Source organism: Monodelphis domestica, chromosome 6 (genome assembly GCF_027887165.1).
Source record: "Monodelphis domestica isolate mMonDom1 chromosome 6, mMonDom1.pri, whole genome shotgun sequence".
Taxonomy (NCBI): domain Eukaryota; kingdom Metazoa; phylum Chordata; class Mammalia; order Didelphimorphia; family Didelphidae; genus Monodelphis; species Monodelphis domestica.
The window spans coordinates 71,681,185-71,699,122 of NC_077232.1; the positions used below are offsets into that span (position 1 = coordinate 71,681,185).

Genomic DNA, 17,938 nt, shown 5'->3' on the forward strand with positions numbered 1-17,938 from the left:
ACAGCCTCTTGTATTCCTATCTGCAGTCAATTAAAAAACTTGTATTTACATTGATAAATTATTAGGATTTTCAGCAATTTCACAATCATTAGAAATTACTGTTGAATATCTGATGTGGTTTGCTTCCAATTTTTCATCATTTATCTTATTGTTCAGCCATTTTCAATCGTGTCAAACTCTTCCTGGCCCCATTTTGGGTTTTCTTGGCAAAGATACTGGAGTGGTTTGCCTTTTCTTAATCCAGCTCATTTTATAAGTGAGGAAACTGAGACAAACAGGGTTAAGTGACTTGCCCAGGGTCACACAGCCAGTAAGTGTCTGAGGCCAAATTTGAACTCAGGAAGATGAATCTTCTTGACTCGAGGCCCAGCACTTTATCCACTACACCACCAATAAATCACTCTGAATAGTATCTTTCTTTCTTAGCAATGTTTTTAATCATTTAAGCTAGGAAATATGGTATAATACCTAAAATGCTAGGTTTGGAATCTGGACAAACTGTGTTTATATCTATCTCACTTCTGATACTGATTTATTATGTACAAGTTCCTTAATATCACTTTCCCTCGGTTTCTTAAGTTGCACAATGAGGGAGTTAGATAAGACCTCTAAAGTTCCTTCTACCTCTAAATTTCATAGAGTTGTGGTAACGTCCCAATGAAATATGAGAAATTCAACATCTGAGCCCAATGCACAATCTATGTGACCCTGGGCAATTCACTTTGCCCCTATGTCCTCTCCAATTCCCTAGAATTTATCTGCTAAATTACAGAACTAGATTCCCTTAGTCAATGGTACCAGCAATTGAATCACTTTGTCAAAGGATATGATTTCTTTTGTTACCCTTACTACCCATTGCCACACTATCCTCCAAAAAGTCTCTTCAGCTTACTACTCATAATATGATGCAGTGCTTGTCCAATTTGAAATGTTTAAGGTGATATCACAAAGTTTTTTCAAGATATGTTCCTTTCATTTTGGGGGAGTTTGTTAGAGTTTAGTAATCAACTTTTCAATTGGTTATAAAGTATTTGTATTTCTTCCTTCTTACCAGCATACAATCTTAAACTATTTTAAGAGAGGGATCATGTTCAGAAATAAAGAGGTAACTGATAGCTAGGTAGCACAATGGATAGAATACCAGGCCTGGAATCAGGAAGACCTAAGTTGAAATCCAGACTTCCTAGCTGTGTGACCCTGGACAAGTCACTTAACCTCTATTTGCCTCAGTTTTATCTGTAAAATGAGAATAATAAGAACACCTACCTTATGTAAAGATTAAGATTTGGGGGAAACTGAGGCAGGTAGAAATTAGTTTCTCTCTGCAAGGAGTATTATATTTTTAGAGGTTTATTAAAGGTTAAGGATTAAAGAAAATACAGAATAAGAAAGCACATGTCTAGGCCCAGAGAGGCCTAGACAACCTCACCGACATTATGAAAGGAGACATGTCTGCTTGAAAGCAGCAACAGGAAAGAGAAGAGACCCAGCCTACGGCGGAGACCCTTTAAATAATAATTTTCTCTCAGCCCAGGTGAGAATTCAGTGAGATTACAAAGCATTCTGGGGAAGTGGAGCAAGGACTTCTGGGGATTTAAGTCCTGGATTCAAGTCTCCATTTTTACACTTGAGCTGTGAGGATCAAATGAGATAATAATTATAAAGCATTTAGCACAGCACTTGAAACAAAATAAGCACAATATAAGTATTAGTATTATTACCTCTATATTGTTCCCCAGTCAGAGCATATTTAAAGTATTGGGGTAAATTCTAGGTAGCATATTTCATGAAAGTCATTGATTAAACTGACAGCATCTGTATGAGGATAAATAAGAAGGTGAAAGATCGGTTTATGGTATGTGAGTATCTTTTTTTTTTAAACCCTTACCTTCCATCTTGGAGTCAATACTGTGTATTGGCTCCAAGGCAGAAGAGTGGTAAGGGCTAGACAATGGGGATCAAGTGACTTGCCCAGGGTCACACAGCTGGGAAGTGTCTGAGGCCAGATTTGAACCTAGGACCTCCTGTCTTTAGGGCTGGCTTTCAATCCACTGAGTTACCCAGCTGCCCCCTATGTGAGTATCTATTGGTAGGACTAGAGATCCTTAGCCTGAATAATACAAATATATAAAGAACTATTACACAAAATACATCTTGTTTTGTCTCAGAGGGTAGAATTAGAAGCAATTGATGGAAATTGTAACAAAACACATTTGAGACTTACATAAGGAACAAATTCCTAACAATTAGAGTTGCCCAAAGTTGGAATAGGCTACCTCCAGAAGGAATGAGTTATCCTCTATTAGATGACTTTAAGCAAAGGAGAGATTTTTTTTTCAGGACTAGATGTTCTGTGTGACCCCTGTCAACTTTGAAATTATATAATGCCAAGTTCTTTTAGTCTTTGATTACCTTTCCTGTAGGAAATGAATATCACTCCTGAGATTTCTTTCTGTTCATTATAAATTCTGATATGTTTCCAACAGATGTATTTATCACAAATATTTTCTCCCATCCATTCCTTTTTGTAATATTATTTTTGACCTATAAAAACTTTTCTGTTTATTTATAAATCAGATTCATCATTTTTGTGCTCAATGGTTTTTCCATTTATTTATTATATGAAGTTTTCTCTTCTCCACAGTTGAGATATAATTTCTTAGAATATCTTTCTCTCCATTTTAAATTATTTTTTAAAAATAGTAAATTATTGATTGAAATGGAGTTTACTGTATAGTGTAGGGCTTCCATCTAAACCAGTTTTTGTTCATACTTCTATCCAATGTTCCCAGCATTTTAATTTAATAATGATTCTATGTATACTCCACCCCCTGATGCCATATTTTATGATTATAGGTTTATCAAGCATTGATCTTTTATAGGAACTTAGTTATATTTTTCATTTCTCTACTCTGTTGCATTAATCAATTTATTTTAATCTAGTACCATACATTTTTCATAGTTACCACTTTCAATATATTTTGAAGCCTTTCAATATATTCTTAGGCAAGTTTAGACCTCCCTGACAATTCTGCTTGCCTCAATCATAACCCTACCATGATGGCTTTTCATTTTGTAGAAGTAAAAACTGGATTCTATTACAAGATATCAGTTAGATGCAAGCAGAGTCTATCAGGAATGAAAGATTTGAGTCTGGTTTCCAAAACATACTTTATCTGCTATATTAGAACCATCTCAAGTAAGGATGCAAAAGCACATCACCAATAGTTTAGCTACAAAGATGTGAGCTATCTGGTTATGGTGAGGTTTAAGCTATAAGGTGGTTTTTTGGTTTATTTATGGCTCTTTTCTTGCTATCTTAAGTCTCCAGAGTTGCAGAGAAGTAGAAATTAGGGAAGGGAATACCTAAAACCACATAGTTTATAGAACTATTCACAAGTGTTAATTTTACTCTTGATACTTGGGATCAGTGTTCAGCTACCCATAAAATAAGATACAGGTTGTTCCAAAAGTCTTACTGCAATTTTAAGCTTTAGGAGTATAGCAAATAAAGGTTTCAAGGAATGATGGACAGGGGCTAGAGATCTGAATCTTCCTGAGCCTGGTTGGGTCAGAATTCCTAGGGACAGTTGATTAACTGTCACTCTGGACCTGAGAGGGGAAGGAGTCAGGTGTATGTGTGAATCATCTTGAAACCCATCCATCAAGATACTGGCCTTTTTAATACCTACTGGCTGTGGTGTGGAGTCAGTCTTCAGTCTTCTGCTGGACAGTGATTGAAGAGTGGAATATCTACTTGGAAGAGACCATCTGTGGACATTACACCTGGGATTCATGTTTCTGGCTCACCTAGGACTCTTTGTGAGATACTGATCCCCTGTTGGACTTGCCTTTAGATAACTTAGGTTTTAGTCTAATGTAAGTCAGATATTGTTTAGTTAGTGGGTAAAAGAATTCAGATTTCACCCTTTCCCATTTCCCTTTCCTTCATCCCTTCTATGTTAAATAAATTCAATATTTATATGTTTTCCCTCTGTATTACTTTCCTTCCTCCTATCCAAATCATATATACTTTTAACAGGAGCTTATTAGCTTTAATAGTCTAAAACTATACTTAAGAGTTTTTGACACTACATACTACTCAAAGAACTGAACCCATAGCTATTAAGTAAAGAGGTTGCAGCTAAATGGAAGGACAGTTCCTAGGATGACAGATAAATGAGTTGAAACCATTAGTTTCATCATGTGACCAAAGACAATGAGAAGCTTTTGTAAAATATGTTGGTGTCCTCACCTTATACTGGTCATGAAGAGCATAAGGAAAAAGACCACTGATTAGTTACTGAAATTTATGTGTCAAAATCTTAGGATAATATGTATACTATGGATTTAGAGAGGGGAGACATGGACCATTCAGAAATAAAAAGTATATCAACTCTATGAGAAGTTGAAAAGGTTGTTTAAAACAATTCAACTATACTTGATGCTGAGTTATTTCAGTGGCCCAGATGTATACAATTTTTAAAAATTGGAAAGTAAAATTCAGGATTAAGCAAGGAAGACTATAGAGTTGTAGATTACTAAGAATTCTTTTGACAATATATCATGGATATTTTATTCAATAAAAGAGTCCAAAAATTTGGTAAAATCAACCAACATCACAAAAAATGAAAATGACTTGGTTAACTAATAAGAAATTGCTGTTTACTGATTGGAATCACTCCACAAATCAGCCATCTGTGTGCATCCATATTATCAACTGTTTAGAGCAGAGGCAAAAATTAGCACCAAATTAGAGTAAAGGTAAATATAAGAAAGATGATGTGTGTGTAATTATAATAGTCCTGTAGTATGGTTCAGAGGAAAAAGCAAAGAATTTGAAGCTATAAAATTTGAGGCATTCCTCTTTGCAGGTGACATTGTACTCATTCCATTGAACTACGGAACACAATAGTCAACAAAATGAGATTCATGGCCACTCAAAAGAGAATAGAGTATCAATCTCCTGACAAACATCCAAATGAATGAAAAGCTCACATTGCACAAATTATTGACTGTAATTACATAGGCTGTCTACTGAGTTAGTTGATCATTACATTGGTTTTGGCCAATAGCTGAGGATGGATCTATCTAGCTTTTCTGTTCCTATCTCTGGTGATTGGCATATTATTTTATTCATAGTAAGTGCTCAATTAATGCTTTATTAATTCATTATTCTCAAAGAGTTGAATAATAGGGGATGAGTTAAACTTGGGAAGTTGTGCAGTAATTTCCATTCCTCTCTGCCACAAAAACCTTCTTAACACGAGAATCCTGTGACACAATAATTTTATCATTAATGATTACAAAAAGATATCAACAGCAATGAGCATGACCAGAAAAAGATATAGGTCATCCATATATTAACAGGGAGACCATAAATAAAAATACCATATCCATAAAAAATTATTAAATATCCATATTTATCCATAAAATATTGAACAAACTACAGAAAAGCTTCTGGCACATTGGACAAATCTTCTGTAGAAAACTTATGAAATAGATTCAATAAGAATGGAACAGAATATAAAGGCAGAGATGTTATAGTAGAGGAAATGTGCATACTGATGAGATCATGGATGTATTGAAGTAGAGAAGGAAGTTCCTTTTAACATTTTTGTCTATTTTTTTCACATACATAAAGCTTTATCTCACTTGGTCATCCATTATTATTTTTATTGGTGACACAATGAATCTAAGAATTAGTTTGAAAAATGCTATCAATTTTGGCTAAAAATATTCCTTTTTTCTGACCGTATGTAGGAGAGATAGATCCCTATTCATTAGGTAAGTACTTCCTTAATAACTGGGGAGGGTGGGAATAGAAGGTAAATGTGTAGTTTGAAAGGTTATTTAAGTGTGTTTATAAGCTAATGACCAAATAGTTTATAAATTTTGTCAATTTAAATGCCATTCATTTTTTTAATTTGATGATAGATATTTTATGCTTTTTATTTTATACTTCCTAAAGGCATTTATTACCTTAATATTGTTATTGGATCTCTTAGAATTCTTAGATATACATTCATGTTATCCACACATAAAGGTATTTTAAACCTAGTGTTGCCAGGGTTTATTACTTTATTTTTCATGTCTTTTCAGGATTGCTAACATTTCTATGCCTATGTAAGACTAAAATCTAAACAGCTATTAAACTACTTTATACTTGCTTTTAAGGAGAATGTCTCTAATATTTTTCCATTATATATGCAGATAGTAATTGTTTCCAAAAAAGTGCTTTTTAATCATATTAAGAGAAATTCCTTCTATCCTCATGTTTTTAATGTTTCTTAAACATCAATAAATGTACTTTATCAGACAAGTGTCTTCTACATTAATTTAATCACATAAACTTTATTAACTTTATTGATATGCTATAGTACATTTATTATTTTAAATCTAATTCAGACTTGAATTAAAATAGGAATGAGAGCTATGATTTTATTGGTATAGAGAACTCCCTCCTTTGAAATTTTCAGTGAGTTGCCAGCGCTGAAAGGTAAAGTGACTTGTTAAGCATCATATAGCCAATATGTTTCAGAAGAGAACATGAAGCCAGAGTTCATGTTTCCAAAGATGGCCCTTTACCTATTATGCTCTAGTACCTGCAGTCTTATATAATAGATGAATAATTTAATTCATTGCTATTTTAACATATTTCCTAATATTAAATTTATTTTTTCTTGCCAGTATCCATTTCGTTTTTAACCATACCTTTTACAAGTTTAAAGATTAAAGCAATATTTGCCTCATAGAAAGAATTAAGTAGAATATCATCTTTCTATATGTGTAGAAATATCTTATAGGAAATACTTAAGAGATTGGAAAAAATTTTCATTCATGAATCCAGATGGTCCTAGAGCATTTAGGAAAGGAAGAAGAGAGCTAATATAGTAATTGCCTGCCTAATTTCTCTTCTGAGAGAATTAATATACTTAAATTATTTGGGTTCAGTTGAACACATTTCAAGTTTTGTATTTTTGTAGATATTCACCTATTTCATATAAGCTCTGAAATTTAATGATATAAAGATTTCTTTATTATTTTTGTAAATACTTTGACTTTCATCATAATCTCTTCTTTCTTATTTCCAGTCTTGGTTGTGTTTCTTTCAGTCATCTTTTGACTCTTTACACATTGTTTATCAATTCTATTGAGTTTAAACAAACATAATTAATAATTAGTAAACTGTAACTGTAATTATTCTTTCATTTATTAATCCTTGACTTGATGGTGATCATTTATCTTTTCTTCTATTGTACTTTTCCTTTTCTAAGATCTTGAAATGTAGACTGAAACCCACTAATGTTGTCTTTCTCTTTTAGTAATCTAATCACCTGGCATTATGAATTTGCCTCTAAATACTGCTTTATTTGCTCCATAGATTAAAACATAATAGCAGCTAATAATGCCCAACATTTATATAGTGTTTACTTTGTATTAGACACTGCATTTAGTGCTTCACAATTATTATCTTGTTTAATTTTCATAACAATTCTGGTAGGTAGGTGCTATTATCACTCTCATTTTACAGATGAGGAACCTGAGACAAATCAAGGTTAGGTGACTCGCCCAGGATTACACAGCTAAATGTCTGAGGCTAGAACTGAATTCAGATTTTCCTGTCTGCAGATCTAGCACTCTATCCATTGTACAACCTACCTGTATATAGTATCTATGTTACCATTATCTTTAATGTAACTGGTTTTATGGTGTCTTCATTCATCTTTTTTGCTTGTTATTATATAATTCTAGTTTTACTTATTATAGTTTTTAAATGTAGCATGTTAGATTTGTCTTTCAAATTTATATGGGCTCTCTTTGAATAATAATTGAATAATTATGTACATTACATGTTATTTGGAGGAAATATATATTCCTTATTTAAGGAGATAGGCAGAATTGTACATATTTTTTTTCACAATAGCCCTGGAGGTATTATTGTCTCCATTTTATAGAGGTGGAAACTTGGACTGAAATGAAGTGACTTGTCCAGGTTCACATGGCAGGATTTGAACTCGGATTTTCTTGGCTCTAGTTTGAGCATACCCCTTGCAACACCTAGATTCCTATATTATACTAAAAGCTTATTGATTCAGTTCTGAAAGTTCTTGTACACTTCTAAAATTTTATTTTTTTCTCTGAATTCCCTAGAATTGTTGAATTTGAAATTTTTCATGTCTTCCTTTCTAATAATATACTTATATTTATTGGAAAACTGATTCTGGGATCATGGCTCATGCTTCATAATTTTACATGTCAGATTTATAGTGGAAAGAAAGACCTCTAGTTTTGATGTCAGTCAGAAGATGAAAGTATGAATTCTGCTTCTGAGGTTTATTATCTATATGACCTCACACAATTCACTTAACCTCCTTATCCCCTCTTTCCCCAATTGTAAAATGAAGGAGTTGACTTCTGATATCCCTTCCAATTCAAGCTCTATGAATTTCTCTAATCATTCCTAGTTTTCATATGAAACTCTAATAAAAAGTACACTATCTTCAAAAAAAGAGAAAGCTATGGATTTAGAGTCCAGAGATGTCTGTTCAAAATCCAGCTTAGTAGCTAGGTGACCATCAGCAAATCACCCATTTTCTGTAACTTACACTTTGCCCACCTATGAAAGTAATCATCATTGTCCTATATCATTCTGTAGATGCTTTCTATTACTGATGTCACTTTGTTTCTTAAACACTTCTTGGAAATATAGTAATCATACTTTTGTCTTCTGAGGCATTTTCCTAAAACTCAGTAATTCTGGGGTCACCTCTATTTTGATCTCTTGTCCAAATCCATCACTTTCAGCTGCATCATTTCCAAATATCTTCCTAGTTAGGGCACCGTGTGTATGCAGCAGAAGTAAAATGGTTAGCAAAGGATTAGACATTGAGAGCTATAAATAAATCACAGATCTTTCAGCAGCCAGTGCACAAGCTCAAGTAAATCACTTTTCTCAGTGTCCATTGAGGCAGGTGGTTAATTATTGTCACTGTATGGTTATAGAATCCCTTCCCTGAAAAGGTATTGTCTTAGGCGCTCTCCAAATGCTGACAGTAGGCAAAGTAAATAATGGCTAGGCTTAGATTCATATGACTGCTCTGGGCAGCATACTGGCAAAAGGATCTGTGGGCTGCCTTTCCTTATTCTTCTTTTAAAAAAGCAATCAATACTCATCATCAAGATTCTGCAGCCACAAGCCCATGGCCTTGTGGAGTGTATTAGGAAACCGATATTTAGACCAGGCCCAGCAGAGTGCTGTGTTTATACCAGTATTAAAGCACTGAGCCAGGTAAACACTGTAGGTTCATCGTAATGCTTGCTAATCCTTGTACTTCAAAATGCCCACTCATTCTAATTAAACCTAATGATTATTTCACTAGCTCCCTCACAGGATTGTTGTGATGGTACAAAAACTGATATACATAAAGCACCTTCTGTCTGTAAAGCTGTATATAAATGTGAAATGCTATTAGTCAGAAGGAATGCCTAGAGGTCAAAGAGGAGCCATCTACTGCCATGCCAACATGAACCTATTTGTAGTCGCTAATGGAAATTGTGGCTGGCCAATAAGATGTTCCCTTTACATGGCAGTCCACCTCTCACCTCTGTGCCTTTGTATTGGTGTTCCCCAACCCCCACCCCATGTCTGGATTAGATTCCCTTCTCATTTCTACCCTTTTTCCTAGAAAGCATAGCAGTGTGCCACCTCCTACAGGAGGCCTTATACGATTTAGTTACTACTGTGCTCTACCTCTTGTATTGGCCTCTTATTTCTTTCTAAATACTTTGGATCCACATAGCTATATTGAATTCCTCATGCCAGGGAAGCAAGATGGAGCAGTGGATAGGGTGCTGAGCCTCAAGTCAGGAAGACTCATTTTCCTAAATTCAAATCTGGCCTGAAACATTTAATATCTGTGTGAGCCTAGACCAATCACTCAACTGTGTGGGCCTCAGTTTCCTCATTTGGAAAATGAGCAGAAAAACAAAATACGAACTATTCCAGGATCTTTGTAAAAAAAAAAACCCAAATGGGATTACCAGGAGTCAGGCATCACTGAACAACAATAATCCCAATCCCAAACAGAATATTAGCTTCTGGAAGGCAAGGGTTTGTTTTTGTTTTTGTTTCCTTTATATCATTACTACTGTGAATATGTTGAATTTAATTAAATGATTTCCTTTCCAATCCTACCTGTGCATAATTTTATATATGCATATATAATATATAAATAATTTAATATATAAACATAATTATCAACATATTTAATTATAAATATGAGATTACATGGAATTATGTATTATACATACATCATTTTACATAATTTCATTATGATTATTTATGATTATATATGTGTTGAATACATTGTATATAATTTTTATATATAATTATATGTCAGTTATATAGCAAGAATATATATGTATGTGTATACACACATATCTCAAGGTCATCTGGCAAAATTAATAATATATCATTGAGACTTTGGTTTGAAAGCATAACAAGTGCTTCCTTTCATCCAAGGTTCATCATCCTCACCACAAGATACATACCTAAATGACTCACTTTCTCCCCCTAAATCTGAGAAATAATAAACAGGAAGAAAACAAGAACAAAATCAGGAGACTCTTCCCTCCAATCCACTTTGAAGAGAAGAGAGTGATTAGTTCCTAGATATTTCTTTGCCAATATCTATACTTCAGCACACTTCCCAACTTTATGCTATTTGGAGTCAGCCCTAATGAGTAATACTCAGGAACCTAGATTCTACCCATTAACCCAAAATGACCATTTCTAGATACTAGGAGTTCAAGATGGCTACTTTGCAGGTGAAAACAGTAGAACTTCATTGATGTGGCACTATTAAGGATAAGTTGGTTCACATAAAGGAATCCTATTTTTTTAATTGAATTCTTTAAGATAGAAATCTTTCTTTAAATGTATCTCATATTTCCTTGACTTGTTAAGATACAGAACAAAAGTTAACATGACCACTGTGTCATTATTATGAATTATCAATTATAGTATAGGAATGTCCATAAATGTATGAAGATATTAGCTCTACATAAAATAAATTTAATTAACTGCTTTTTTTGTTTCATTCCTATTTTTCTGAAGCTTCCTTCCCTGCTAGTTTATCAGTTTTCACTTCTTACAGTCAGTGACTCTGCTTAAAGTGATTCCCTCACTTCCATCTTAATTTCTAATTTAGTATAATAAGCAGTAGCCAGGGAAATCAGGTAAAACCATCCTATTAGAATTGTTTGTGAACTAAGGGGCAACTGGCATTAAATGAGCTCTACCATACTCTCCTATGAGTTAAATTGCAGTGAGTTTTATTTTGTGGATTTTAATATATCTACTTTAGCTGCTCAGATATTTTTCTTTATTGTCTATGTGATTTTTTGCAGTTTTCTGAGGAGCTAAGATTGATGGATAAATAAACTCTCAATGAGTGAGATAGTATTATACTCTTCAGGCCAGAGACTCAAAAAATAGCAATTAGAGAGATAAGTAAAGGATAGCAAGAGAAGAAAAAAATGTATCTTCCTGGTTTGGTCAAATATAACTTCTCTACTTAATCCTCAGAGAACATCACTTAGGAAATGGGGCATGAGGATCTTCCAACTTCGTTGGGTTGGTAGAGAGCAAAATTGACATTTCTTTTTTTTTTTTGAGAGTAGAGGAATGTTTATTTTTTTTTAATTTTAAACATTATTTTATTTGGTCATTTCCAAACATTATTCACTGGAAACAAAGATCATTTTCTTTTCCTCCCCGCCCCCCCCACCACCACCACCTTTCCCTCTCCCATAGCCAACGCACAATTCCACTGGTTATCACATGTGTTCTTGACTCGAACCCATTTCCCTGTTGTTGGTATTTGCATTAGAGTGTTCACTTAGAGTCTCTCCTCAGTCATATCCCCTCAACCCCTGTAGTCAAGCAATTGCTTTTCCTCGATGTTTTTACTCCCACAGTTTATCCTCTGCTTGTGGATAGTATTTTTTAGATAGACTTGACATTTCTTAAATAGAAGGACCAGGATCTCTAACACAGGGTCCTCTTGGTACAATCCACAAGAAACTCATGTGAGCCTGCAGGCCCCAGCTGGATAAGAGCAAAGAAAAAGACCTGTCATTCTGACTCCTATTCATGTGGTTTCCCAGGCATGGAATCTTGCTTCTTCACTATCTCTCTGTCCCTTATATGCCTGCATCAGGTTGGAGGGAATTGTCAAGGAAAGATTTTTCTCAGTTAAATGAGCATTGTGGTAATTCTGAACGGCCTCTTGAAGGGAGGAAGTAGGCAAGGAGAAGAGAATCTCTCTAGATTCATCAACAGGTTTGGAAAAGGAGGGAAGGAAAATTGGCAAACTATAGGAGAGGAGAGGAGAAGAGCTGGTTATGAGGGAAGGAGAAATCAAAAACATAAACTTACTACTGATGAGTCCTGGTGATATAAGAAAAGGATTAAAAAACAAGGTTAGACAAACAAAGTGAAGCAGATCCATAATGAGACAATTGCAGTCCTGGGATCACAGATTTAGAACTGAAAGGGACCCTAACATAGCCTTAGCCAACCACTACATGATACAAAATGAAGCCCAAAGCAGTTAAACCACTTAGCTAAGATCACATAGCTAGTAAGGGATAATCCTAGTCCTCAAACTCAGGTCATCAGATCTCAGATTCAGTGTGTATTCCACCAGCCCATATGTCCAGTAGGCATCTTGCCAACAAATTACATAGAAACTATTCCCCTCATCAGTCAGCTCTCTTCTCAGGATGCCATAGAAACCGCTTTTGGAAAGGACTCGGAATCATACAGCCATACTGACTGGAACACTTAAGAAACAAACCCACACATAAAAGCTGAATTTCACAAGGTTTTTAGCCAAAGATTTTAATCAAGATCCCCTTGTGAGGCCAGGTTAACTGGAAGAGAAAAAAAGTAAGGGGAAGGAGAACATGTGCTCCCTGTAGTGGGTGAAGGGAAGGGTGCTGGGAGTATTCCTCAATGCAGGTCTGCATCCCAAACTAGACAGATTGCTTCTTCATCCTACCCAAGCCATGCTGTGGACACTGACAACTTAACCATTTTGGTCTCATTCAGGCCACAGACATCCCTAGAGATTTTAATTTAATTCTCTGCTCTTTTAAGCAGAGGAAAGATAAGGAAATTACCCTAGTCTCTGCTGGCTCTTTTACTAATTCTTCCCTAAGCATAGCTTCCATATCAGTGTCACAGGTCAGCAGGTTAGATCAGTTGACCTGAGTAGATTCACTGTTCTTCAATGGGCTCAATTCCTCTTTTCATCTTAGAGAAATGCTAGCTTCTGAATTAAGTGAATTTAGAAAATCTGCCTCCCTTCCCCAGTACTATAAACCACACAACCCCACTTGCTTCCCATAAGCCTTTATTCTACTGGGCAAAGGGCTTTACTGGTGCCTATCTGGCAGCAACATGAAATATGAAGTTAACAGAGGGGAAACTGGCCAGATCTCCAGATCCAGCACAACTGAGAAAAGAAAATGGCCTATGTTCTATTAATGGATATATCTTCTATAGTATGAGTCCATATACTCATGTGCTATCTCATCTCTCAGAAAAAAATAAATGAACCTGAAGATGGGGCATATTAATCTTGTCATCGAGCAACACATGCCATCATGGGTTTCCTGATTCTTCTATAGAGTGTCCCTTGGGAACAATAATTATTAAGCCTTAAACAACAGTTCCTGTTGAATAATTTCTATGGAATAAAGCTTAAATCAATTGCTGCTCCCTAAAAACACTCCCAATTGCTAGTCCCTGTCCCAGTCCCCAGGAAGTTACTCTGCATTTTCTTTGCATATATTTTATTATTTACATATGTATATATAATTTCTCCTAAAAGAATGTAAGCTTCTTGAGGGCAGGGCTTATCTTTGTCTTTTTTTTCTCTATCCTGAGAGACTAGAAGAGAGCCTGGCATATAGTTGGTGCATAACAAATGCTTGTTGAAACAATGAATGAAATAGATATTCCATTAATGCTGGTCTTGCAATTTTCCTCCCTTTTAGACATCTCAGTGAGTTTGCTGTCTCTAGTTGTCACAGCCTGTGGGTTGGCACTCTTCAGTGTATCTCTATTTGTGTCCTGGAAACTCTGCTGGATCCCTTGGAGAGAACGAGGCCTGTTCTCGGGAAGCAAAGACAACCAAGAGCCCTTGAATTACACAGAAACAGAGACCAATGACCCAGAATACAGTGAGGACTACCAGGAACAGCCCTCGCCCTATCCAGATGCCGCCATGAAGATCAGCCACACCTCTCCTGACATTCCCTTAGCTTCTCAAGCAGAGAATAAGGAGAATTGTGTGCATGGGGCCCGCATGCAGCGGCAAGTCACAGAGCCTACCCCATCTGCCCGGTCAGTAGTGTTGTCTGTCTGTCTTCCTGTGGGGGCCATTGGGATCCTCTAATGGGATGGGTATGGGATCTGGGAAAGAGTGATCCATGGGAATAGAAGGGGCAGTGATACAATGGAAAGAGGAATTAGGCTATAGGCAGAGGGTCATTTATCCTTAGGAATGCTTTCTGAAGAAATAGTAATATTTAGAATCTAAATCTTTATTTTTGTTGAGGTTTTTTTTTTCACTTGACACTTCCTTTAAATAGATTTCCCTAGAGCTGCTGAAATCATATACAATGTCATCTCATCTTTATCTTTTATTCTAATTTGCTATTTAGAGTTGACCTTTGCTTTATCTATGTAGTGATCTGATGGCACACAGACAGCCAATTTTGAAATGACCTTATATATGTAACTAGTCATTCTTTGTCTTAAGACACAACAAATTCATTTCAATGGTGTTAGCTGCTATCTATAACCAGTCTTGTGACTTTTCTGGAAGAATGTGTTTGTGATATATAAGACTGAGATATTTATATACTTTTGATTTCTTTCATTCTTTGATCCCACACCATATTTCCCAACATTGTTTTCACTGTATTCTGCTGTACCGCAGTTTCTAGTGAAGTAATTAAATAACAAAGCCCATATGATGACTTTGGTTTGAAGACTCTTGTCAAAGTCTTAGAATCCTTCATTCTCAACAATGTATTTTTCTCCTTTTCTTCTCAACAATGTATTGATGATATTTAAGATGTACCATCTTGGATATCGTGTTATACACATATTATGAGCACTACAAGGAAAGATGGTCAAGGATCTTTTGAAGGACTGTATTTCTATTTGGGCCATGAGAACTACCACTGTGGTAAGAGATATACCTATTATTGGTGTGCTATATGAGGTCAGCCATGTAGGGCCATTTTAGTGATAGAGAATGAGAGCAGAAATAAAATAAAATTATTGCAGCTGTCTGAAACTCAAAAAAATGAGTTGGAGACATTTGATTTTCCCCAGGCTAGCCCTTCTTTGTCCAAAAAGGGAGATTTTCGTTAAGATTTGGCTACATCATTACACGATTTCAACTCCAGGTAATACTGTGGTAATTGCATGACTTTGCCCATTGAAAGGAGTCAGCTCTGGGCCCTAAAATGCTAGATTTCTCCCATGTGGTTCACACATTACCCAGAAACCTTTGGCTCCCTAGAATGCTCCACTAAAACTCCAAAGATTCTCCAAGTAGTAACTTTCTAACATAACTCATTTTTACTAAAACACTGACATCCTAGCTATGAAAGAGCATGTGAATGGAATGTGTCTGCTTGTTATGTCAAATGTCTAGAAGAGGTGTGACAAGCATAAGTTAACACCTACGTAATTATGCCTTTGTTGTGCAGCTGAGACAAACTGTTAGTGATCAACAGGGAGAATGGTTTAAAAAAAGTGAAGTCAACATTTCACTATTAAAAATATATGTAATTAAGAGTCTAAGAAATGGCTCAAACACTTCCCTGGCTTTATAAATATAGGCCGTTTATCATTACCATCTTTAGATTTTTTTAAGTGATTTAAGAATAGGAGAAATCTTATTCTATTTAAAAGGTGCCTAGAATTCTTCCTCTAGGTGTATGGCGGTTACTGTACAGAAGGCTATATTCCCAATTCCTCCTGGTAGACTGAATGTGTTGATTTTGGCAAAGGCTATAGTTCAACATGTCTAACCCTCCACAAACCTGACCTTCTACAGCCTGGTCTTCGCCTTACACTATGCCTTTCCAATTGTGTTCCAGCCAAATTGAATACTTTGATGTTTCTTATATATACACCTCATTTTCCCATTTCAGTGACTTATGTTATGCCTTTGCCTACACATGAAAAACCTTGATCTTCACCTCAATCCTCCCTAATCTTATTCTTCACCATTTAAAATTCTATTCATCCTTCAAAATCTAGTGTACATGTTGCCTCTTCCAGGAAGGTTCCCCTCATTCTTTCAAGTTAGAAATGATTGTTTCTTTCTCAGACAGACATCACATAGTACTTGTTACCTATCATATCTTCTTATATTTTTATTATAATAATTATTGTAGCATAATTGCACATCTATGAGATATTAGCAACCATTGCTGAAAGTGTTACATTTCCTCCACTAGATTATCAGAAAAAAGTGAAAATAGCTAGAATTCATATAGTACTTTAAGTTTTGCAAATCACTTTTCAAATATTACCTCATATTTTATCCTCACAACAACACTAAGGATTAGGTGCTATTATTAACCCTGTTTGATGGATAAGGAAATAGGGACAGAGAGAGGTTAAATGACTAGCTCAGGGTCACACAGCTAAGAAGAATCTGAGGATAGATTTGAACTCAGGTCTTTAAGACGCCAAGTCCCTCATTCCTACCTACCTATTGTCTATGAGGTCATGAACTGTGTTTGAATTATCTTTGCATTTTCCTCTAGCTGAGTATTTTGCATAGAGCACATATCTGATATATGACTGTTTGGTGTTGAACACATTAAAATGTTCATCATAACTCCAAACAACATTTAAACACTTCTCTGATCTCTTCAGTGTGGATGCTCCTTCCATTGGTACCCATTGCCATGCCTTCATGTCTTCTCATCTAGCACAATTCTTATCGAGGACTACCCAGAGAGGATTCACCCACCATATTGGAAGCTTTCTCTTGGTTCTTTTATTTTCCAAAAGTCATATCGACATGTTTTGTTTTCCATTTCATACATCTACAGATTGCCCCTACTTAAAGAGCTATCTCTTGTAGCAAAATAAAACAGTTAAACTAATCATACACTGATCCCTTTTGCAAGCATCTGAAATATTTTGCATCTCTAACACCCCTCCCCCACATCTATTTTAAAAAATTAACAGAATTCTATTTTCTCTCCCTTCCACCCCCACTCCACTGGGAGAAAAAAAAGAAAAGAAAAATAAATTTCTTTTAACAAGTATGCATAGTCAGATAAAACAAATTACTTCAGTGGCTACACACAAACTGTATATATTATACGTTTACATTACATGTATGTATATGTACCCACCCACACAATGAGATGTTGTTGACCATATGAAGTGGTAATCTTGGCATTATACCCTCGAAATTCACTTGCCCCAACTATCTCCCCACCTTATGCCTATGAATTTCTAGACTAGTTTCTTTTGAATAATGGGACATCCATTGAGTAAGCTCCATAGTGATCAGAAGCTTGATGGAATCGACCTACTAACATCAATAGGACCATATAGATTTATATACGGAAAAGATTTTAGAGACCCTTTAATACATTGATCTCTATATATAATACATTGTTTATATATTAATTTTATATATTTATGTGTTGTTTATATGAAATACATTGTTCACCTATCTACATGTGCATAAATAGGAATATCTGTAAATCCTCTCAGTAACTAGAGGGATACTTTTTTCTTTGAAGTTTTTTGTAAAACATTCCCCATGCCCCTGGCAGTCACACCTCCGTGTTTGATACTGCCCTCGATATTCAATGAATAATT

The 17,938-nt window shown here is 35.3% G+C and overlaps 1 protein-coding gene across 2 annotated transcripts in view; it reads left to right on the forward strand.

Moving 5' to 3' along the window:
- The window catches only part of SYT9 (synaptotagmin 9), a 228,709-nt gene that overhangs the window by 29,386 nt on the left and 181,385 nt on the right, over positions 1 to 17,938 (forward strand). For both annotated transcript variants that reach the window (XM_007496995.3, XM_007496996.3), the window contains exon 2: positions 14,068 to 14,416. In XM_007496995.3, coding sequence (XP_007497057.1) covers positions 14,068 to 14,416 — 349 coding nt within the window. The remainder of the gene's footprint in view (positions 1 to 14,067; positions 14,417 to 17,938) is intronic.